Raw genomic sequence first — 24196 nt, 5'->3', positions numbered from 1 at the left:
CTTAGCAAAAATTTCAAAATCGGCCAAAATTTCATTCTCTAGGTAACAACAAAACAACACTTTCCCTGCTTTCCAAATGCATTCTAAAGCACGGGAAATGCATCAGGAACTGGTTAGTTCTTGCTGAAACCCTAACCCTAACCCTAGTTCTAACCCTAACCTGCTGCTGAAATGCATCTAAAATGAGCATTTTCTGGTGACATTTGTGGGTTAGTATTACAGTCATCACTGCTATATGGCTAAAAAATATGATTTGATTTGGATTCAGATGGAAAACACGAGCGAATTTCCCAACATAGAAAGTGTGGTTTCAACCCTTCGATTTTTGACAATTTTTGAGCGACAGGCGGCGCGGCTTAGCAAAAATTTCAAAATCGGCCAAAATTTCATTCTCTAGGTAACAACAAAACAACACTTTCCCTGCTTTCCAAATGCATTCTAAAGCACGGGAAATGGCATCAGGAACTGGCTAGTTCTTGCTGACACCCTACCCTAACCCTAGTTCTAACCCTAACCTGCTGCTGAAATGCATCTAAAATGAGCATTTTCTGGTGACATTTGTGGGTTAGTATTACAGTCATCACTGCTATATGGCTAAAAATATGATTTGATTTGGATTCAGATGGAAAACCGAGCGAATTTCCCAACATAGAAAGTGTGGTTTCAACCCTTCGATTTTTGACCATTTTTGAGCGACAGGCGCGCGGCTTAGCAAAAATTTCAAAATCTGCCCAAATTTCATTCTCTAGGTAACAACAAAACAACACTTTCCCTGCTTTCCCAATGCATTCTAAACCACGGGAAATGCATCAGGAACTGGTTAGTTCTTGCTGATACCCTAACCCTAACCCTAGTTCTAACCCTAACCTGCTGCTGAAATGCATCTAAAATGAGCATTTTCTGGTGACATTTGTGGGTTAGTATTACAGTCATCACTGCTATAGGCTAAAAATATGATTTGATTTGGATTCAGATGGAAAACACGAGCGAATTTCCCAACATAGAAAGTGTGGTTTCAACCTTTCGATTTTTGACCATTTTTGAGCGACAGGCGCGCGGCTTAGCAAAAATTGCAAAATCCGCCCAAATTTCATTCTCTAGGTAACAACAAAACAACACTTTCCCTGCTTTCCAAATGCATTCTAAAGCACGGGAAATGCATCAGGAACTGGTTAGTTCTTGCTGAAACCCTAACCCTAACCCTAGTTCTAACCCTAACCTGCTGCTGAAATGCATCTAAAATGAGCATTTTTCTGGTGACATTTGTGGGTTAGTATTACAGTCATCACTGCTATATGGCTAAAAATATGATTTGATTTGGATTCAGATGAAAACACGAGCGAATTTCCAACATAGAAAGTGTGGTTTCAACCAGTCGATTTTTGACCATTTTTGAGCGACAGGTCGCGCGGCTTAGCAAAAATTGCAAAATCTGCCCAAATTTCATTCTCTAGGTAACAACAAAACAACACTTTCCCTGCTTTCCAAATGCATTCTAAAGCACGGGAAATGCATCAGGAACTGGTTTGTTCTTGCTCAAACCTAACCCTAACCCTAGTTCTAACCCTAACCTGCTGCTGAATGCATCTAAAATGAGCATTTTCTGGTGACATTTGTGGGTTAGTATTACAGTCATCACTGCTATATGGCTAAAAATATGATTTGATTTGGATTCAAGATGGAAAACACGAGCGAATTTCCCAACATAGAAAGTGTGGTTTCAACCCATTCGATTTTGACCATTTTTGAGCGACAGGCGCGCGGCTTAGCAAAAATTTCAAAATCGGCCAAAATTTCATTCTCTAGGTAACAACAAAACAACACTTTCCCTGCTTTCCAAATGCATTCTAAAAGCACGGGAAATGCATCATAACTGGTTAGTTCTTACTGAAACCCTAACCCTAACCCTAGTTCTAACCTAACCTGCTGCTGAAATGCATCTTAAATGACAATTTCTTTGCATTTTGGTGAATTGACAGGTATTACATGTCATCACTGCTATATGGCTAAAAATATGATTTTATTTGGATTCAGATGGAAAACACGAGCGAATTTCCCAACATAGAAAGTGTGGTTTCAACCCTTCGATTTTTGACCATTTTTGAGCGACAGGCGCGCGGCTTAGCAAAAATTTCAAAATCGGCCAAAAATTTCATTCTCTAGGTAACAACAAAACAACACTTTCCCTGCTTTCCAAATGCATTCTAAAGCACGGGAAATGCATCAGGAACTGGTTTGTTCTTGCTCAAACCCTAACCCTAACCCTAGTTCTAAACCCTAACCTGCTGCTGACATGCATCTAAATGAGCATTTTCTGGTGACATTTGTTGGGTTAGTATTACAGTCATCACTGCTATATGCTAAAAATATGATTTGATTTGGATTAAGATGGTAAACACGAGCGAATTTCCCAACATAGAAAGTGTGGTTTCAACCCTTCGATTTTTGACCATTTTGAGCGACAGGCGCGCGGCTTAGCAAAAATTTCAAAATCCGACCCAAATTTCATTCTCTAGGTAACAACAAAACAACACTTTCCCTGCTTTCCAAATGCATTCTAAACCACGGGAAATGCATCAGGAACTGGTTAGTTCTTGCTGATACCTAACACCTAACCCTAGTTCTAACCCTAACCTGCTGCTGAAATGCATCTAAAATGAGCATTTTCTGGTGACATTTGTGGGTTAGTATTACAGTCATCACTGCTATATGGCTAAAAATATGATTTGATTTGGATTCAGATGGGAAAACACAAGCGAATTTCCCAACATAGAAAGTGTGGTTTCAACCCATTCGATTTTTGACCATTTTTGAGCGACAGGCGCGCGGCTTAGCAAAAATTTCAAATCCGCCCAAATTTCATTCTCTAGGTAACAACAAAACAACACTTTCCTGCTTTCCAAATGCATTCTAAAGCACGGGAAATGCATCAGGAACTGGTTAGTTCTTGCTGAAACCCTAACCCTAACCCTAGTTCTAACCCTAACCTGCTGCTGAAATGCATCTAAAATGAGCATTTTCTGGTGACATTTGTGGGTTAGTATTACAGTCATCACTGGCTATATGGCTAAAAATATGATTTGATTTGGATTCAGATGGAAAACACGAGCGAATTTCCCAACATAGAAAGTGTGGTTTCAACCTTTCGATTTTTGACCATTTTTGAGCGACAGCGCGCGGCTTAGCAAAAATTGCAAAATCCGGCCCAAATTTCATTCTCTAGGTAACAACAAAACAACACTTTCCCTGCTTTCCAAATGCATTCTAAAGCACGGGAAATGCATCAGGAACTGGTTAGTTCTTGCTGAAACCCTAACCCTAACCCTAGTTCTAACCCTAACCTGCTGCTGAAATGCATCTAAAATGAGCATTTTCTGGTGACATTTGTGGGTTAGTATTACAGTCATCACTGCTATATGGCTAAAAATATGATTTGATTTGGATTCAGATGGAAAACACGAGCGAATTTCCCAACATAGAAAGTGTGGTTTCAACTTTCGATTTTTGACCATTTTTGAGCGACAGGCGCGCGGCTAAGCAAAAATTGCAAAATCCGCCCAAATTTCATTCTCTAGGTAACAACAAAACAACACTTTCCCTGCTTTCCAAATGCATTCTAAAGCTTGGAATGCATCAGGAACTGGGTTAGTTCTTGCTGACACCCTAACCCTAACCCTAGTTCTAACCCTAACCTGCTGCTGAAATGCATCTAAAATGAGCATTTTCTGGTGACATTTGTGGGTTAGTATTACAGTCATCACTGCTATATGGCTAAAAATATGATTTGATTTGGATTCAGATGGAAAACACGAGCGAATTTCCCAACATAGAAAGTGTGGTTTCAACCTTTCGATTTTTTGACCATTTTTGAGCGACAGGCGCGCGGCTTAGCAAAAATTGCAAAATCCGCCCAAAATTTCATTCTCTAGGTAACAACAAAACAACACTTTCCTGCTTTCCAAATGCATTCTAAAGCCACGGGAAATGCATCAGGAACTGGTTAGTTCTTGCTGACACCCTAACCCTAACCCTAGTTCTACCCTAACCTGCTGCTGAAATGCATCTAAAATGAGCATTTTCTGGTGACATTTGTGGGTTAGTATTACAGTCATCACTGCTATATGGCTAAAAATATGATTTGATTTGGATTCAGATGGAAAACACGAGCGAATTTCCCAACATAGAAAGTGTGGTTTCAACCCTTCGATTTTTGACCATTTTTGAGCGACAGGCGCGCGGCTTAGCAAAAATTTCAAAATCGGCCAAAATTTCATTCTCTAGGTAACAACAAAACAACACTTTCCCTGCTTTCCAAATGCATTCTAAAGCACGGGAAATGCATCAGGAACTGGTTAGTTCTTGCTGAAACCCTAACCCTAACCCTAGTTCTAACCCTAACCTGCTGCTGAAATGCATCTAAAATGAGCATTTTCTGGTGACATTTGTGGGTTAGTATTACAGTCATCACTGCTATATGGCTAAAAATATGATTTGATTTGGATTCAGATGGAAAACACGAGCGAATTTCCCAACATAGAAAGTGTGGTTTCAACCTTTCGATTTTTGACCATTTTTGAGCGACAGGCGCGCGGCTTAGCAAAAATTGCAAAATCCGCCCAAATTTCATTCTCTGCGTAACAACAAAACAACACTTTCCCTGCTTTCCAAATGCATTCTAAAGCACGGGAAATGCATCAGGAACTGGTTAGTTCTTGCTGAAACCCTAACCCTAACCCTAGTTCTAACCCTAACCTGCTGCTGAAATGCATCTAAAATGAGCACTTTCTGGTGACATTTGTGGGTTAGTATTACAGTCATCACTGCTATATGGCTAAAAATATGATTTTATTTGGATTCAGATGGAAAACACGAGCGAATTTCCCAACATAGAAAGTGTGGTTTCAACCCTTCGATTTTTGACCATTTTTGAGCGACAGGCGCGCGGCTTAGCAACAATTTCAAAATCGGCAAAAATTTCATTCTCTAGGTAACAACAAAACAACACTTTCCCTGCATTCCAAATGCATTCTAAAGCACGGGAAATGCATCAGGAACTGGTTAGTTCTTGCTGACACCCTAACCCTAACCCTAGTTCTAACCCTAACCTGCTGCTGAAATGCATCTAAAATGAGCATTTTCTGGTGACATTTGTGGGTTAGTATTACAGTCATCACTGCTATATGGCTAAAAATATGATTTGATTTGGATTCAGATGGAAAACACGAGCGAATTTCCCAACATAGAAAGTGTGGTTTCAACCCTTCGATTTTTGACCATTTTTGAGCGACAGGCGCGCGGCTTAGCAAAAATTTCAAAATCGGCAAAAATTTCATTCTCTAGGTAACAACAAAACAACACTTTCCCTGCTTTCCAAATGCATTCTAAAGCACGGGAAATGCATCAGGAACTGGTTAGTTCTTGCTGACACCCTAACCCTAACCCTAGTTCTAACCCTAACCTGCTGCTGAAATGCATCTAAAATGAGCATTTTCTGGTGACATTTGTGGGTTAGTATTACAGTCATCACTGCTATATGGCTAAAAATATGATTTGATTTGGATTCAGATGGAAAACACGAGCGAATTTCCCAACATAGAAAGTGTGGTTTCAACCCCTTCGATTTTTGACCATTTTTGAGCGACAGGCGCGCGGCTTAGCAAAAATTTCAAAATCGGCAAAAATTTCATTCTCTAGGTAACAACAAAACAACACTTTCCCTGCTTTCCAAATGCATTCTAAAGCACGGGAAATGCATCAGGAACTGGTTAGTTCTTGCTGACACCCTAACCCTAACCCTAGTTCTAACCCTAACCTGCTGCTGAAATGCATCTAAAATGAGCATTTTCTGGTGACATTTGTGGGTTAGTATTACAGTCATCACTGCTATATGGCTAAAAATATGATTTGATTTGGATTCAGATGGAAAACACGAGCGAATTTCCCAACATAGAAAGTGTGGTTTCAACCCTTCGATTTTTGACCATTTTTGAGCGACAGGCGCGCGGCTTAGCAAAAATTTCAAAATCGGCAAAAATTTCATTCTCTAGGTAACAACAAAACAACACTTTCCCTGCTTTCCAAATGCATTCTAAAGCACGGGAAATGCATCAGGAACTGGTTAGTTCTTGCTGACACCCTAACCCTAACCCTAGTTCTAACCCTAACCTGCTGCTGAAATGCATCTAAAATGAGCATTTTCTGGTGACATTTGTGGGTTAGTATTACAGTCATCACTGCTATATGGCTAAAAATATGATTTGATTTGGATTCAGATGGAAAACACGAGCGAATTTCCCAACATAGAAAGTGTGGTTTCAACCCTTCGATTTTTGACCATTTTTGAGCGACAGGCGCGCGGCTTAGCAAAAATTTCAAAATCCGCCCAAATTTCATTCTCTAGGTAACAACAAAACAACACTTTCCCTGCTTTCCAAATGCATTCTAAAGCACGGGAAATGCATCAGGAACTGGTTAGTTCTTGCTGACACCCTAACCCTAACCCTAGTTCTAACCCTAACCTGCTGCTGAAATGCATCTAAAATGAGCATTTTCTGGTGACATTTGTGGGTTAGTATTACAGTCATCACTGCTATATGGCTAAAAATATGATTTGATTTGGATTCAGATGGAAAACACGAGCGAATTTCCCAACATAGAAAGTGTGGTTTCAACCTTTCGATTTTTGACCATTTTTGAGCGACAGGCGCGCGGCTTAGCAAAAATTGCAAAATCCGCCCAAATTTCATTCTCTAGGTAACAACAAAACAACACTTTCCCTGCTTTCCAAATGCATTCTAAAGCACGGGAAATGCATCAGGAACTGGTTAGTTCTTGCTGAAACCCTAACCCTAACCCTAGTTCTAACCCTAACCTGCTGCTGAAATGCATCTAAAATGAGCATTTTCTGGTGACATTTGTGGGTTAGTATTACAGTCATCACTGCTATATGGCTAAAAATATGATTTGATTTGGATTCAGATGGAAAACACGAGCGAATTTCCCAACATAGAAAGTGTGGTTTCAACCTTTCGATTTTTGACCATTTTTGAGCGACAGGCGCGCGGCTTAGCAAAAATTGCAAAATCCGCCCAAATTTCATTCTCTAGGTAACAACAAAACAACACTTTCCCTGCTTTCCAAATGCATTCTAAAGCACGGGAAATGCATCAGGAACTGGTTAGTTCTTGCTGACACCCTAACCCTAACCCTAGTTCTAACCCTAACCTGCTGCTGAAATGCATCTAAAATGAGCATTTTCTGGTGACATTTGTGGGTTAGTATTACAGTCATCACTGCTATATGGCTAAAAATATGATTTGATTTGGATTCAGATGGAAAACACGAGCGAATTTCCCAACATAGAAAGTGTGGTTTCAACCCTTCGATTTTTGACCATTTTTGAGCGACAGGCGCGCGGCTTAGCAAAAATTGCAAAATCCGCCCAAATTTCATTCTCTAGGTAACAACAAAACAACACTTTCCCTGCTTTCCAAATGCATTCTAAAGCACGGGAAATGCATCAGGAACTGGTTAGTTCTTGCTGACACCCTAACCCTAACCCTAGTTCTAACCCTAACCTGCTGCTGAAATGCATCTAAAATGAGCATTTTCTGGTGACATTTGTGGGTTAGTATTACAGTCATCACTGCTATATGGCTAAAAATATGATTTGATTTGGATTCAGATGGAAAACACGAGCGAATTTCCCAACATAGAAAGTGTGGTTTCAACCCTTCGATTTTTGACCATTTTTGAGCGACAGGCGCGCGGCTTAGCAAAAATTTCAAAATCGGCAAAAATTTCATTCTCTAGGTAACAACAAAACAACACTTTCCCTGCTTTCCAAATGCATTCTAAAGCACGGGAAATGCATCAGGAACTGGTTAGTTCTTGCTGACACCCTAACCCTAACCCTAGTTCTAACCCTAACCTGCTGCTGAAATGCATCTAAAATGAGCATTTTCTGGTGACATTTGTGGGTTAGTATTACAGTCATCACTGCTATATGGCTAAAAATATGATTTGATTTGGATTCAGATGGAAAACACGAGCGAATTTCCCAACATAGAAAGTGTGGTTTCAACCCTTCGATTTTTGACCATTTTTGAGCGACAGGCGCGCGGCTTAGCAAAAATTTCAAAATCGGCAAAAATTTCATTCTCTAGGTAACAACAAAACAACACTTTCCCTGCTTTCCAAATGCATTCTAAAGCACGGGAAATGCATCAGGAACTGGTTAGTTCTTGCTGACACCCTAACCCTAACCCTAGTTCTAACCCTAACCTGCTGCTGAAATGCATCTAAAATGAGCATTTTCTGGTGACATTTGTGGGTTAGTATTACAGTCATCACTGCTATATGGCTAAAAATATGATTTGATTTGGATTCAGATGGAAAACACGAGCGAATTTCCCAACATAGAAAGTGTGGTTTCAACCCTTCGATTTTTGACCATTTTTGAGCGACAGGCGCGCGGCTTAGCAAAAATTTCAAAATCGGCAAAAATTTCATTCTCTAGGTAACAACAAAACAACACTTTCCCTGCTTTCCAAATGCATTCTAAAGCACGGGAAATGCATCAGGAACTGGTTAGTTCTTGCTGACACCCTAACCCTAACCCTAGTTCTAACCCTAACCTGCTGCTGAAATGCATCTAAAATGAGCATTTTCTGGTGACATTTGTGGGTTAGTATTACAGTCATCACTGCTATATGGCTAAAAATATGATTTGATTTGGATTCAGATGGAAAACACGAGCGAATTTCCCAACATAGAAAGTGTGGTTTCAACCCTTCGATTTTTGACCATTTTTGAGCGACAGGCGCGCGGCTTAGCAAAAATTTCAAAATCGGCAAAATTTCATTCTCTAGGTAACAACAAAACAACACTTTCCCTGCTTTCCAAATGCATTCTAAAGCACGGGAAATGCATCAGGAACTGGTTAGTTCTTGCTGACACCCTAACCCTAACCCTAGTTCTAACCCTAACCTGCTGCTGAAATGCATCTAAAATGAGCATTTTCTGGTGACATTTGTGGGTTAGTATTACAGTCATCACTGCTATATGGCTAAAAATATGATTTGATTTGGATTCAGATGGAAAACACGAGCGAATTTCCCAACATAGAAAGTGTGGTTTCAACCTTTCGATTTTTGACCATTTTTGAGCGACAGGCGCGCGGCTTAGCAAAAATTACAAAATCCGCCCAAATTTCATTCTCTAGGTAACAACAAAACAACACTTTCCCTGCTTTCCAAATGCATTCTAAAGCACGGGAAATGCATCAGGAACTGGTTAGTTCTTGCTGAAACCCTAACCCTAACCCTAGTTCTAACCCTAACCTGCTGCTGAAATGCATCTAAAATGAGCATTTTCTGGTGACATTTGTGGGTTAGTATTACAGTCATCACTGCTATATGGCTAAAAATATGATTTGATTTGGATTCAGATGGAAAACACGAGCGAATTTCCCAACATAGAAAGTGTGGTTTCAACCTTTCGATTTTTGACCATTTTTGAGCGACAGGCGCGCGGCTTAGCAAAAATTGCAAAATCCGCCCAAATTTCATTCTCTAGGTAACAACAAAACAACACTTTCCCTGCTTTCCAAATGCATTCTAAAGCACGGGAAATGCATCAGGAACTGGTTAGTTCTTGCTGAAACCCTAACCCTAACCCTAGTTCTAACCCTAACCTGCTGCTGAAATGCATCTAAAATGAGCATTTTCTGGTGACATTTGTGGGTTAGTATTACAGTCATCACTGCTATATGGCTAAAAATATGATTTGATTTGGATTCAGATGGAAAACACGAGCGAATTTCCCAACATAGAAAGTGTGGTTTCAACCTTTCGATTTTTGACCATTTTTGAGCGACAGGCGCGCGGCTTAGCAAAAATTGCAAAATCCGCCCAAATTTCATTCTCTAGGTAACAACAAAACAACACTTTCCCTGCTTTCCAAATGCATTCTAAAGCACGGGAAATGCATCAGGAACTGGTTAGTTCTTGCTGAAACCCTAACCCTAACCCTAGTTCTAACCCTAACCTGCTGCTGAAATGCATCTAAAATGAGCATTTTCTGGTGACATTTGTGGGTTAGTATTACAGTCATCACTGCTATATGGCTAAAAATATGATTTGATTTGGATTCAGATGGAAAACACGAGCGAATTTCCCAACATAGAAAGTGTGGTTTCAACCTTTCGATTTTTGACCATTTTTGAGCGACAGGCGCGCGGCTTAGCAAAAATTGCAAAATCCGCCCAAATTTCATTCTCTAGGTAACAACAAAACAACACTTTCCCTGCTTTCCAAATGCATTCTAAAGCACGGGAAATGCATCAGGAACTGGTTAGTTCTTGCTGACACCCTAACCCTAACCCTAGTTCTAACCCTAACCTGCTGCTGAAATGCATCTAAAATGAGCATTTTCTGGTGACATTTGTGGGTTAGTATTACAGTCATCACTGCTATATGGCTAAAAATATGATTTGATTTGGATTCAGATGGAAAACACGAGCGAATTTCCCAACATAGAAAGTGTGGTTTCAACCCTTCGATTTTTGACCATTTTTGAGCGACAGGCGCGCGGCTTAGCAAAAATTTCAAAATCCGCCCAAATTTCATTCTCTAGGTAACAACAAAACAACACTTTCCCTGCTTTCCAAATGCATTCTAAACCACGGGAAATGCATCAGGAACTGGTTAGTTCTTGCTGAAACCCTAACCCTAACCCTAGTTCTAACCCTAACCTGCTGCTGAAATGCATCTAAAATGAGCATTTTCTGGTGACATTTGTGGGTTAGTATTACAGTCATCACTGCTATATGGCTAAAAATATGATTTGATTTGGATTCAGATGGAAAACACAAGCGAATTTCCCAACATAGAAAGTGTGGTTTCAACCTTTCGATTTTTGACCATTTTTGAGCGACAGGCGCGCGGCTTAGCAAAAATTTCAAAATCGGCAAAAATTTCATTCTCTAGGTAACAACAAAACAACACTTTCCCTGCTTTCCAAATGCATTCTAAAGCACGGGAAATGCATCAGGAACTGGTTAGTTCTCGCTGAAACCCTAACCCTAACCCTAGTTCTAACCCTAACCTGCTGCTGAAATGCATCTAAAATGAGCATTTTCTGGTGACATTTGTGGGTTAGTATTACAGTCATCACTGCTATATGGCTAAAAATATGATTTGATTTGGATTCAGATGGAAAACACGAGCGAATTTCCCAACATAGAAAGTGTGGTTTCAACCTTTCTATTTTTGACCATTTTTGAGCGACAGGCGCGCGGCTTAGCAAAAATTGCAAAATCCGCCCAAATTTCATTCTCTAGGTAACAACAAAACAACACTTTCCCTGCTTTCCAAATGCATTCTAAAGCACGGGAAATGCATCAGGAACTGGTTAGTTCTTGCTGAAACCCTAACCCTAACCCTAGTTCTAACCCTAACCTGCTGCTGAAATGCATCTAAAATGAGCATTTTCTGGTGACATTTGTGGGTTAGTATTACAGTCATCACTGCTATATGGCTAAAAATATGATTTTATTTGGATTCAGATGGAAAACACGAGCGAATTTCCCAACATAGAAAGTGTGGTTTCAACCCTTCGATTTTTGACCATTTTTGAGCGACAGGCGCGCGGCTTAGCAAAAATTTCAAAATCGGCAAAAATTTCATTCTCTAGGTAACAACAAAACAACACTTTCCCTGCTTTCCAAATGCATTCTAAAGCACGGGAAATGCATCAGGAACTGGTTAGTTCTTGCTGAAACCCTAACCCTAACCCTAGTTCTAACCCTAACCTGCTGCTGAAATGCATCTAAAATGAGCATTTTCTGGTGACATTTGTGGGTTAGTATTACAGTCATCACTGCTATATGGCTAAAAATATGATTTGATTTGGATTCAGATGGAAAACACGAGCGAATTTCCCAACATAGAAAGTGTGGTTTCAACCCTTCGATTTTTGACCATTTTTGAGCGACAGGCGCGCGGCTTAGCAAAAATTTCAAAATCGGCAAAAATTTCATTCTCTAGGTAACAACAAAACAACACTTTCCCTGCTTTCCAAATGCATTCTAAAGCACGGGAAATGCATCAGGAACTGGTTAGTTCTTGCTGACACCCTAACCCTAACCCTAGTTCTAACCCTAACCTGCTGCTGAAATGCATCTAAAATGAGCATTTTCTGGTGACATTTGTGGGTTAGTATTACAGTCATCACTGCTATATGGCTAAAAATATGATTTGATTTGGATTCAGATGGAAAACACGAGCGAATTTCCCAACATAGAAAGTGTGGTTTCAACCTTTCGATTTTTGACCATTTTTGAGCGACAGGCGCGCGGCTTAGCAAAAATTGCAAAATCCGCCCAAATTTCATTCTCTAGGTAACAACAAAACAACACTTTCCCTGCTTTCCAAATGCATTCTAAAGCACGGGAAATGCATCAGGAACTGGTTAGTTCTTGCTGAAACCCTAACCCTAACCCTTGTTCTAACCCTAACCTGCTGCTGAAATGCATCTAAAATGAGCATTTTCTGGTGACATTTGTGGGTTAGTATTACAGTCATCACTGCTATATGGCTAAAAATATGATTTGATTTGGATTCAGATGGAAAACACGAGCGAATTTCCCAACATAGAAAGTGTGGTTTCAACCTTTCGATTTTTGACCATTTTTGAGCGACAGGCGCGCGGCTTAGCAAAAATTGCAAAATCCGCCCAAATTTCATTCTCTAGGTAACAACAAAACAACACTTTCCCTGCTTTCCAAATGCATTCTAAAGCACGGGAAATGCATCAGGAACTGGTTAGTTCTTGCTGAAACCCTAACCCTAACCCTAGTTCTAACCCTAACCTGCTGCTGAAATGCATCTAAAATGAGCATTTTCTGGTGACATTTGTGGGTTAGTATTACAGTCATCACTGCTATATGGCTAAAAATATGATTTGATTTGGATTCAGATGGAAAACACGAGCGAATTTCCCAACATAGAAAGTGTGGTTTCAACCTTTCGATTTTTGACCATTTTTGAGCGACAGGCGCGCGGCTTAGCAAAAATTGCAAAATCCGCCCAAATTTCATTCTCTAGGTAACAACAAAACAACACTTTCCCTGCTTTCCAAATGCATTCTAAAGCACGGGAAATGCATCAGGAACTGGTTAGTTCTTGCTGAAACCCTAACCCTAACCCTAGTTCTAACCCTAACCTGCTGCTGAAATGCATCTAAAATGAGCATTTTCTGGTGACATTTGTGGGTTAGTATTACAGTCATCACTGCTATATGGCTAAAAATATGATTTGATTTGGATTCAGATGGAAAACACGAGCGAATTTCCCAACATAGAAAGTGTGGTTTCAACCTTTCGATTTTTGACCATTTTTGAGCGACAGGCGCGCGGCTTAGCAAAAATTGCAAAATCCGCCCAAATTTCATTCTCTAGGTAACAACAAAACAACACTTTCCCTGCTTTCCAAATGCATTCTAAAGCACGGGAAATGCATCAGGAACTGGTTAGTTCTTGCTGAAACCCTAACCCTAACCCTAGTTCTAACCCTAACCTGCTGCTGAAATGCATCTAAAATGAGCATTTTCTGGTGACATTTGTGGGTTAGTATTACAGTCATCACTGCTATATGGCTAAAAATATGATTTGATTTGGATTCAGATGGAAAACACGAGCGAATTTCCCAACATAGAAAGTGTGGTTTCAACCTTTCGATTTTTGACCATTTTTGAGCGACAGGCGCGCGGCTTAGCAAAAATTGCAAAATCCGCCCAAATTTCATTCTCTAGGTAACAACAAAACAACACTTTCCCTGCTTTCCAAATGCATTCTAAAGCACGGGAAATGCATCAGGAACTGGTTAGTTCTTGCTGACACCCTAACCCTAACCCTAGTTCTAACCCTAACCTGCTGCTGAAATGCATCTAAAATGAGCATTTTCTGGTGACATTTGTGGGTTAGTATTACAGTCATCACTGCTATATGGCTAAAAATATGATTTGATTTGGATTCAGATGGAAAACACGAGCGAATTTCCCAACATAGAAAGTGTGGTTTCAACCCTTCGATTTTTGACCATTTTTGAGCGACAGGCGCGCGGCTTAGCAAAAATTTCAAAATCGGCAAAAATTTCATTCTCTAGGTAACAACAAAACAACACTTTCCCTGCTTTCCAAATGCATTCTAAAGCACGGGAAATGCATCAGGAACTGGTTAGTTCTTGCTGACACCCTAACCCTAACCCTAGTTCTAACCCTAACCTGCTGCTGAAATGCATCTAAAATGAGCATTTTCTGGTGACATTTGTGGGTTAGTATTACAGTCATCACTGCTATATGGCTAAAAATATGATTTGATTTGGATTCAGATGGAAAACACGAGCGAATTTCCCAACATAGAAAGTGTGGTTTCAACCTTTCGATTTTTGACCATTTTTGAGCGACAGGCGCGCGGCTTAGCAAAAATTGCAAAATCCGCCCAAATTTCATTCTCTAGGTAACAACAAAACAACACTTTCCCTGCTTTCCAAATGCATTCTAAAGCACGGGAAATGCATCAGGAACTGGTTAGTTCTTGCTGAAACCCTAACCCTAAGCCTAGTTCTAACCCTAACCTGCTGCTGAAATGCATCTAAAATGAGCATTTTCTGGTGACATTTGTGGGTTAGTATTACAGTCATCACTGCTATATGGCTAAAAATATGATTTGATTTGGATTCAGATGGAAAACACGAGCGAATTTCCCAACATAGAAAGTGTGGTTTCAACCTTTCGATTTTTGACCATTTTTGAGCGACAGGCGCGCGGCTTAGCAAAAATTGCAAAATCCGCCCAAATTTCATTCTCTAGGTAACAACAAAACAACACTTTCCCTGCTTTCCAAATGCATTCTAAAGCACGGGAAATGCATCAGGAACTGGTTAGTTCTTGCTGAAACCCTAACCCTAACCCTAGTTCTAACCCTAACCTGCTGCTGAAATGCATCTAAAATGAGCATTTTCTGGTGACATTTGTGGGTTAGTATTACAGTCATCACTGCTATATGGCTAAAAATATGATTTGATTTGGATTCAGATGGAAAACACGAGCGAATTTCCCAACATAGAAAGTGTGGTTTCAACCTTTCGATTTTTGACCATTTTTGAGCGACAGGCGCGCGGCTTAGCAAAAATTGCAAAATCCGCCCAAATTTCATTCTCTAGGTAACAACAAAACAACACTTTCCCTGCTTTCCAAATGCATTCTAAAGCACGGGAAATGCATCAGGAACTGGTTAGTTCTTGCTGAAACCCTAACCCTAACCCTAGTTCTAACCCTAACCTGCTGCTGAAATGCATCTAAAATGAGCATTTTCTGGTGACATTTGTGGGTTAGTATTACAGTCATCACTGCTATATGGCTAAAAATATGATTTGATTTGGATTCAGATGGAAAACACGAGCGAATTTCCCAACATAGAAAGTGTGGTTTCAACCTTTCGATTTTTGACCATTTTTGAGCGACAGGCGCGCGGCTTAGCAAAAATTGCAAAATCCGCCCAAATTTCATTCTCTAGGTAACAACAAAACAACACTTTCCCTGCTTTCCAAATGCATTCTAAAGCACGGGAAATGCATCAGGAACTGGTTAGTTCTTGCTGAAACCCTAACCCTAACCCTAGTTCTAACCCTAACCTGCTGCTGAAATGCATCTAAAATGAGCATTTTCTGGTGACATTTGTGGGTTAGTATTACAGTCATCACTGCTATATGGCTAAAAATATGATTTGATTTGGATTCAGATGGAAAACACGAGCGAATTTCCCAACATAGAAAGTGTGGTTTCAACCTTTCGATTTTTGACCATTTTTGAGCGACAGGCGCGCGGCTTAGCAAAAATTGCAAAATCCGCCCAAATTTCATTCTCTAGGTAACAACAAAACAACACTTTCCCTGCTTTCCAAATGCATTCTAAAGCACGGGAAATGCATCAGGAACTGGTTAGTTCTTGCTGAAACCCTAACCCTAACCCTAGTTCTAACCCTAACCTGCTGCTGAAATGCATCTAAAATGAGCATTTTCTGGTGACATTTGTGGGTTAGTATTACAGTCATCACTGCTATATGGCTAAAAATATGATTTGATTTGGATTCAGATGGAAAACACGAGCGAATTTCCCAACATAGAAAGTGTGGTTTCAACCTTTCGATTTTTGACCATTTTTGAGCGACAGGCGCGCGGCTTAGCAAAAATTGCAAAATCCGCCCAAATTTCATTCTCTAGGTAACAACAAAACAACACTTTCCCTGCTTTCCAAATGCATTCTAAAGCACGGGAAATGCATCAGGAACTGGTTAGTTCTTGCTGACACCCTAACCCTAACCCTAGTTCTAACCCTAACCTGCTGCTGAAATGCATCTAAAATGAGCATTTTCTGGTGACATTTGTGGGTTAGTATTACAGTCATCACTGCTATATGGCTAAAAATATGATTTGATTTGGATTCAGATGGAAAACACGAGCGAATTTCCCAACATAGAAAGTGTGGTTTCAACCCTTCGATTTTTGACCATTTTTGAGCGACAGGCGCGCAGCTTAGCAAAAATTTCAAAATCCGCCCAAATTTCATTCTCTAGGTAACAACAAAACAACACTTTCCCTGCTTTCCAAATGCATTCTAAACCACGGGAAATGCATCAGGAACTGGTTAGTTCTTGCTGAAACCCTAACCCTAACCCTAGTTCTAACCCTAAACTGCTGCTGAAATGCATCTAAAATGAGCATTTTCTGGTGACATTTGTGGGTTAGTATTACAGTCATCACTGCTATATGGCTAAAAATATGATTTGATTTGGATTCAGATGGAAAACACAAGCGAATTTCCCAACATAGAAAGTGTGGTTTCAACCTTTCGATTTTTGACCATTTTTGAGCGACAGGCGCGCGGCTTAGCAAAAATTTCAAAATCGGCAAAAATTTCATTCTCTAGGTAACAACAAAACAACACTTTCCCTGCTTTCCAAATGCATTCTAAAGCACGGGAAATGCATCAGGAACTGGTTAGTTCTTGCTGAAACCCTAACCCTAACCCTAGTTCTAACCCTAACCTGCTGCTGAAATGCATCTAAAATGAGCATTTTCTGGTGACATTTGTGGGTTAGTATTACAGTCATCACTGCTATATGGCTAAAAATATGATTTGATTTGGATTCAGATGGAAAACACGAGCGAATTTCCCAACATAGAAAGTGTGGTTTCAACCTTTCGATTTTTGACCATTTTTGAGCGACAGGCGCGCGGCTTAGCAAAAATTGCAAAATCCGCCCAAATTTCATTCTCTAGGTAACAACAAAACAACACTTTCCCTGCTTTCCAAATGCATTCTAAAGCACGGGAAATGCATCAGGAACTGGTTAGTTCTTGCTGAAACCCTAACCCTAACCCTAGTTCTAACCCTAACCTGCTGCTGAAATGCATCTAAAATGAGCATTTTCTGGTGACATTTGTGGGTTAGTATTACAGTCATCACTGCTATATGGCTAAAAATATGATTTGATTTGGATTCAGATGGAAAACACGAGCGAATTTCCCAACATAGAAAGTGTGGTTTCAACCTTTCGATTTTTGACCATTTTTGAGCGACAGGCGCGCGGCTTAGCAAAAATTGCAAAATCCGCCCAAATTTCATTCTCTAGGTAACAACAAAACAACACTTTCCCTGCTTTCCAAATGCATTCTAAAGCACGGGAAATGCATCAGGAACTGGTTAGTTCTTGCTGACACCCTAACCCTAACCCTAGTTCTAACCCTAACCTGCTGCTGAAATGCATCTAAAATGAGCATTTTCTGGTGACATTTGTGGGTTAGTATTACAGTCATCACTGCTATATGGCTAAAAATATGATTTGATTTGGATTCAGATGGAAAACACGAGCGAATTTCCCAACATAGAAAGTGTGGTTTCAACCCTTCGATTTTTGACCATTTTTGAGCGACAGGCGCGCAGCTTAGCAAAAATTTCAAAATCCGCCCAAATTTCATTCTCTAGGTAACAACAAAACAACACTTTCCCTGCTTTCCAAATGCATTCTAAACCACGGGAAATGCATCAGGAACTGGTTAGTTCTTGCTGAAACCCTAACCCTAACCCTAGTTCTAACCCTAAACTGCTGCTGAAATGCATCTAAAATGAGCATTTTCTGGTGACATTTGTGGGTTAGTATTACAGTCATCACTGCTATATGGCTAAAAATATGATTTGATTTGGATTCAGATGGAAAACACAAGCGAATTTCCCAACATAGAAAGTGTGGTTTCAACCTTTCGATTTTTGACCATTTTTGAGCGACAGGCGCGCGGCTTAGCAAAAATTTCAAAATCGGCAAAAATTTCATTCTCTAGGTAACAACAAAACAACACTTTCCCTGCTTTCCAAATGCATTCTAAAGCACGGGAAATGCATCAGGAACTGGTTAGTTCTTGCTGAAACCCTAACCCTAACCCTAGTTCTAACCCTAACCTGCTGCTGAAATGCATCTAAAATGAGCATTTTCTGGTGACATTTGTGGGTTAGTATTACAGTCATCACTGCTATATGGCTAAAAATATGATTTGATTTGGATTCAGATGGAAAACACGAGCGAATTTCCCAACATAGAAAGTGTGGTTTCAACCTTTCTATTTTTGACCATTTTTGAGCGACAGGCGCGCGGCTTAGCAAAAATTGCAAAATCCGCCCAAATTTCATTCTCTAGGTAACAACAAAACAACACTTTCCCTGCTTTCCAAATGCATTCTAAAGCACGGGAAATGCATCAGGAACTGGTTAGTTCTTGCTGAAACCCTAACCCTAACCCTAGTTCTAACCCTAACCTGCTGCTGAAATGCATCTAAAATGAGCATTTTCTGGTGACATTTGTGGGTTAGTATTACAGTCATCACTGCTATATGGCTAAAAATATGATTTTATTTGGATTCAGATGGAAAACACGAGCGAATTTCCCAACATAGAAAGTGTGGTTTCAACCCTTCGATTTTTGACCATTTTTGAGCGACAGGCGCGCGGCTTAGCAAAAATTTCAAAATCGGCAAAAATTTCATTCTCTAGGTAACAACAAAACAACACTTTCCCTGCTTTCCAAATGCATTCTAAAGCACGGGAAATGCATCAGGAACTGGTTAGTTCTTGCTGACACCCTAACCCTAACCCTAGTTCTAACCCTAACCTGCTGCTGAAATGCATCTAAAATGAGCATTTTCTGGTGACATTTGTGGGTTAGTATTACAGTCATCACTGCTATATGGCTAAAAATATGATTTTATTTGGATTCAGATGGAAAACACGAGCGAATTTCCCAACATAGAAAGTGTGGTTTCAACCCTTCGATTTTTGACCATTTTTGAGCGACAGGCGCGCGGCTTAGCAAAAATTTCAAAATCGGCAAAAATTTCATTCTCTAGGTAACAACAAAACAACACTTTCCCTGCTTTCCAAATGCATTCTAAAGCACGGGAAATGCATCAGGAACTGGTTAGTTCTTGCTGACACCCTAACCCTAACCCTAGTTCTAACCCTAACCTGCTGCTGAAATGCATCTAAAATGAGCATTTTCTGGTGACATTTGTGGGTTAGTATTACAGTCATCACTGCTATATGGCTAAAAATATGATTTGATTTGGATTCAGATGGAAAACACGAGCGAATTTCCCAACATAGAAAGTGTGGTTTCAACCCTTCGATTTTTGACCATTTTTGAGCGACAGGCGCGCGGCTTAGCAAAAATTTCAAAATCCGCCCAAATTTCATTCTCTAGGTAACAACAAAACAACACTTTCCCTGCTTTCCAAATGCATTCTAAACCACGGGAAATGCATCAGGAACTGGTTAGTTCTTGCTGAAACCCTAACCCTAAGCCTAGTTCTAACCCTAACCTGCTGCTGAAATGCATCTAAAATGAGCATTTTCTGGTGACATTTGTGGGTTAGTATTACAGTCATCACTGCTATATGGCTAAAAATATGATTTGATTTGGATTCAGATGGAAAACACGAGCGAATTTCCCAACATAGAAAGTGTGGTTTCAACCTTTCGATTTTTGACCATTTTTGAGCGACAGGCGCGCGGCTTAGCAAAAATTTCAAAATCGGCAAAAATTTCATTCTCTAGGTAACAACAAAACAACACTTTCCCTGCTTTCCAAATGCATTCTAAAGCACGGGAAATGCATCAGGAACTGGTTAGTTCTTGCTGAAACCCTAACCCTAACCCTAGTTCTAACCCTAACCTGCTGCTGAAATGCATCTAAAATGAGCATTTTCTGGTGACATTTGTGGGTTAGTATTACAGTCATCACTGCTATATGGCTAAAAATATGATTTGATTTGGATTCAGATGGAAAACACGAGCGAATTTCCCAACATAGAAAGTGTGGTTTCAACCCTTCGATTTTTGACCATTTTTGAGCGACAGGCGCGCGGCTTAGCAAAAATTTCAAAATCCGCCCAAATTTCATTCTCTAGGTAACAACAAAACAACACTTTCCCTGCTTTCCAAATGCATTCTAAAGCACGGGAAATGCATCAGGAACTGGTTAGTTCTTGCTGAAACCCTAACCCTAACCCTAGTTCTAACCCTAACCTGCTGCTGAAATGCATCTAAAATGAGCATTTTCTGGTGACATTTGTGGGTTAGTATTACAGTCATCACTGCTATATGGCTAAAAATATGATTTGATTTGGATTCAGATGGAAAACACGAGCGAATTTCCCAACATAGAAAGTGTGGTTTCAACCTTTCGATTTTTGACCATTTTTGAGCGACAGGCGCGCGGCTTAGCAAAAATTGCAAAATCCGCCCAAATTTCATTCTCTAGGTAACAACAAAACAACACTTTCCCTGCTTTCCAAATGCATTCTAAAGCACGGGAAATGCATCAGGAACTGGTTAGTTCTTGCTGAAACCCTAACCCTAACCCTAGTTCTAACCCTAACCTGCTGCTGAAATGCATCTAAAATGAGCATTTTCTGGTGACATTTGTGGGTTAGTATTACAGTCATCACTGCTATATGGCTAAAAATATGATTTGATTTGGATTCAGATGGAAAACACGAGCGAATTTCCCAACATAGAAAGTGTGGTTTCAACCTTTCGATTTTTGACCATTTTTGAGCGACAGGCGCGCGGCTTAGCAAAAATTTCAAAATCGGCAAAAATTTCATTCTCTAGGTAACAACAAAACAACACTTTCCCTGCTTTCCAAATGCATTCTAAAGCACGGGAAATGCATCAGGAACTGGTTAGTTCTTGCTGAAACCCTAACCCTAACCCTAGTTCTAACCCTAACCTGCTGCTGAAATGCATCTAAAATGAGCATTTTCTGGTGACATTTGTGGGTTAGTATTACAGTCATCACTGCTATATGGCTAAAAATATGATTTGATTTGGATTCAGATGGAAAACACGAGCGAATTTCCCAACATAGAAAGTGTGGTTTCAACCCTTCGATTTTTGACCATTTTTGAGCGACAGGCGCGCGGCTTAGCAAAAATTTCAAAATCCGCCCAAATTTCATTCTCTAGGTAACAACAAAACAACACTTTCCCTGCTTTCCAAATGCATTCTAAAGCACGGGAAATGCATCAGGAACTGGTTAGTTCTTGCTGAAACCCTAACCCTAACCCTAGTTCTAACCCTAACCTGCTGCTGAAATGCATCTAAAATGAGCATTTTCTGGTGACATTTGTGGGTTAGTATTACAGTCATCACTGCTATATGGCTAAAAATATGATTTGATTTGGATTCAGATGGAAAACACGAGCGAATAAAAAGTAAAAGCTTACATAATAAAACTAGAGCTGACATTCAAGTTTTCATCTGAATATGACGAGGTTATGACATTTTAACCCCCCTTTTTATTTTATTTAATTTCACTTATTTGCAGGAGTTTTTTTTGTCTTTCACTTTATTTAGACAAGATTTATCATTTTTGTCTAAGGGTGGTAAGGAATCAGGAGACGTTATTCGTAACACAGATACAATTTAAGACAATCTCAGCTCACGGTCGGAGCTTTTAAATAGCACAACAGAGAGGCCCCAGCAGAGCAATGTAAGAAGCGTGGCTTCACTGGTGTTATTTTTTCACCAGGGCTTAGAGAACGAAGTGCCTGAGTGTCAGCAGTGGGCAGCAGAGCTCCCCTGGCTTTGTGTAAAATTAGTACCCGTCTCTTTAACACTGTGGGGAGGAGAGGAAGGTGGAAGATGGCAACTCTCGGGCAACTGTCAACTGCAGATATCTGCGTTTTCAGAAAGGCGACGGATAGCATCTCTCGATCATGGAATTAAGAAGACTCGGAAGCAGCGAGAGAGAAAGTGGAATGCAAACGGGTTAAAGAGCAAATCGAGAAAAATATTGGGATCCTCGTATGTAGCGATTTTATGCTCAACAGCATCCGCAAGATTGACAACACTGCATTCCCTGACAGACTTAATTATACTTAATAGTATCCATACTCGTGTTATTACAGTAATACATAAATCTATTAACTGTCAGTGTCAACCTTGTTTACTTCGAGCCTGCCCTTCGGAGATTGAGAGAATAAAAGAGACTGCATAGCGCTTACTCCTTCTTTCGAAAGGAAAGACGAAAATGAGGTAAGGGGTAAGCGAGACATGATTAATCGGCGAATGAAATGTTCTACTTTAATCTTTCAGAAGAGTTGATTATTTTCAGGAGTTTCATTTACCGTCTATGAGAAACGATTAAACAAACTGTGACCGGTTTTTGATTTGACCACAGAGTGGCTCATTGCTGCGTGTCAGTCAAGGTGGTGGTTTTGAACAGAGGTTAGGGGGTTCAGCAAAATATGTTAAGATGACTCGTTTTGTGTAAGGTACAAATTCGAGGGTGGGGCTACTACAAAATGGGATATTATTGTCAATTGAATAATATATTTTTCAGTTACCATTGGGGAAAATTAGCATTCTATGTTTTGAACGCTAGCGTAAACGTTTCAGTTTAGACCTCTCATACTCTGTGCTGAAGCACATTGTCGCTTCTCCTCTCCTGCGAAGAGTGCTGTGCTATTGGAATCGGAACAAATAAAAACACGAGAGGCGTTTTGTGGTGTCATTGAGCGAGTGGTCTGCTGGGAAGAGACGGACTGTGTTGTCATGGAAACGAGACTACACATTTATTTCTAAGCCCGTAAAGCATGAATCAAGTGCTCTCAAAAAATAAAAATGATCTTTTACAGACGATTCGATTCTGAAACCATCTCATGCTTCACTTTAGGATAGCACTAGTAATGAAATAACGATAAAAATGCATGTGAACTGCAGTTTGTCTTTTACTGCAAGAAAAGTATTTTGTAAACGACGTGCCCTTTTGTCAGATTATGATGACTGTCACTTTTACCGAATTTACTAAACAGAAACTTTAAATTCAGAAATGGAGATTTACTGCTTCACTAGCCGTGTCAGTGCGTTTTTAAGATATGGCCATGTATAATGAACAAGAGAGCTCAGGCGCTGGCGGCTCTGTGCTGAAGGTTTTTTGAGACTCCTGGAGATTGAAGGGTTGTGTGAGGCACACCACCTCCACCCGCGAGGCCGCGTCAGCACGGCTCTTTCTCCCCTTCACTGTCCCCGGCTGCCTCCGATGACACACTTTCCTGGCTCCTGGGGGTAAAGCCATAATGTCAGCTGAAGATAAAAATAGCAAATAATAAACGATGCGAATTTTAACTTTACGAATAAGAAGTGAGTTTAAAGTGGAAGAATCGGGACTTCCCCGTTCAGTTAAGTACAATTTTACTAGTTATACCTTCTTTAATTATTTTTGGGTTTTAGAAATGTCATTAACCACTTAGTACAGTACAGCTACATATATTGTCAGTTCCTAACTGTTGTGTTTTATATCTAAGAGTATGATTCCGATCAAGGGTCTTTTTTCATTAAAGCTCAGAGTCTATTGGTGTACCATTGTGTTCTAAAATGTACATTATAGTGTTTTAAAGGGGAACTGTAGTCCCAATTTCTCAGACATGTTACTAATTTTCAGTAACAAAATAAATAATTTGACTGTATTGCAAAATGTTACAATTCCAAATTAAGCACAAAACTGTGAACTTTGTGAAAGTACTGCATGATCTCCACTGTTGTTGCAAAGCCCTACTCCCACTACGGACGAGAGCAAGAG

General features: G+C 40.0%; 1 protein-coding gene across 2 annotated transcripts in view; it reads left to right on the top strand.

The window, feature by feature from the left end:
* Positions 1-22202: 22202 nt before the first annotated feature.
* Positions 22203-24196, top strand: part of evla (Enah/Vasp-like a) — a 78201-nt gene continuing 76207 nt past the window's right edge. For both annotated transcript variants that reach the window (XM_015350513.2, XM_015350516.2), the window contains exon 1: positions 22203-22650. In XM_015350513.2, the coding sequence (XP_015205999.1) occupies positions 22646-22650 (5 nt within the window). In that variant the 5' untranslated portion in view covers positions 22203-22645. The remainder of the gene's footprint in view (positions 22651-24196) is intronic.

This window comes from Lepisosteus oculatus, chromosome 8 (assembly GCF_040954835.1).
Source record: "Lepisosteus oculatus isolate fLepOcu1 chromosome 8, fLepOcu1.hap2, whole genome shotgun sequence".
NCBI classification, from domain to species: Eukaryota; Metazoa; Chordata; class Actinopteri; order Semionotiformes; family Lepisosteidae; genus Lepisosteus; species Lepisosteus oculatus.
The sequence above is the reverse complement of the archived record's forward strand: the minus strand, read 5'-3'. Positions and strand labels throughout refer to the sequence as shown.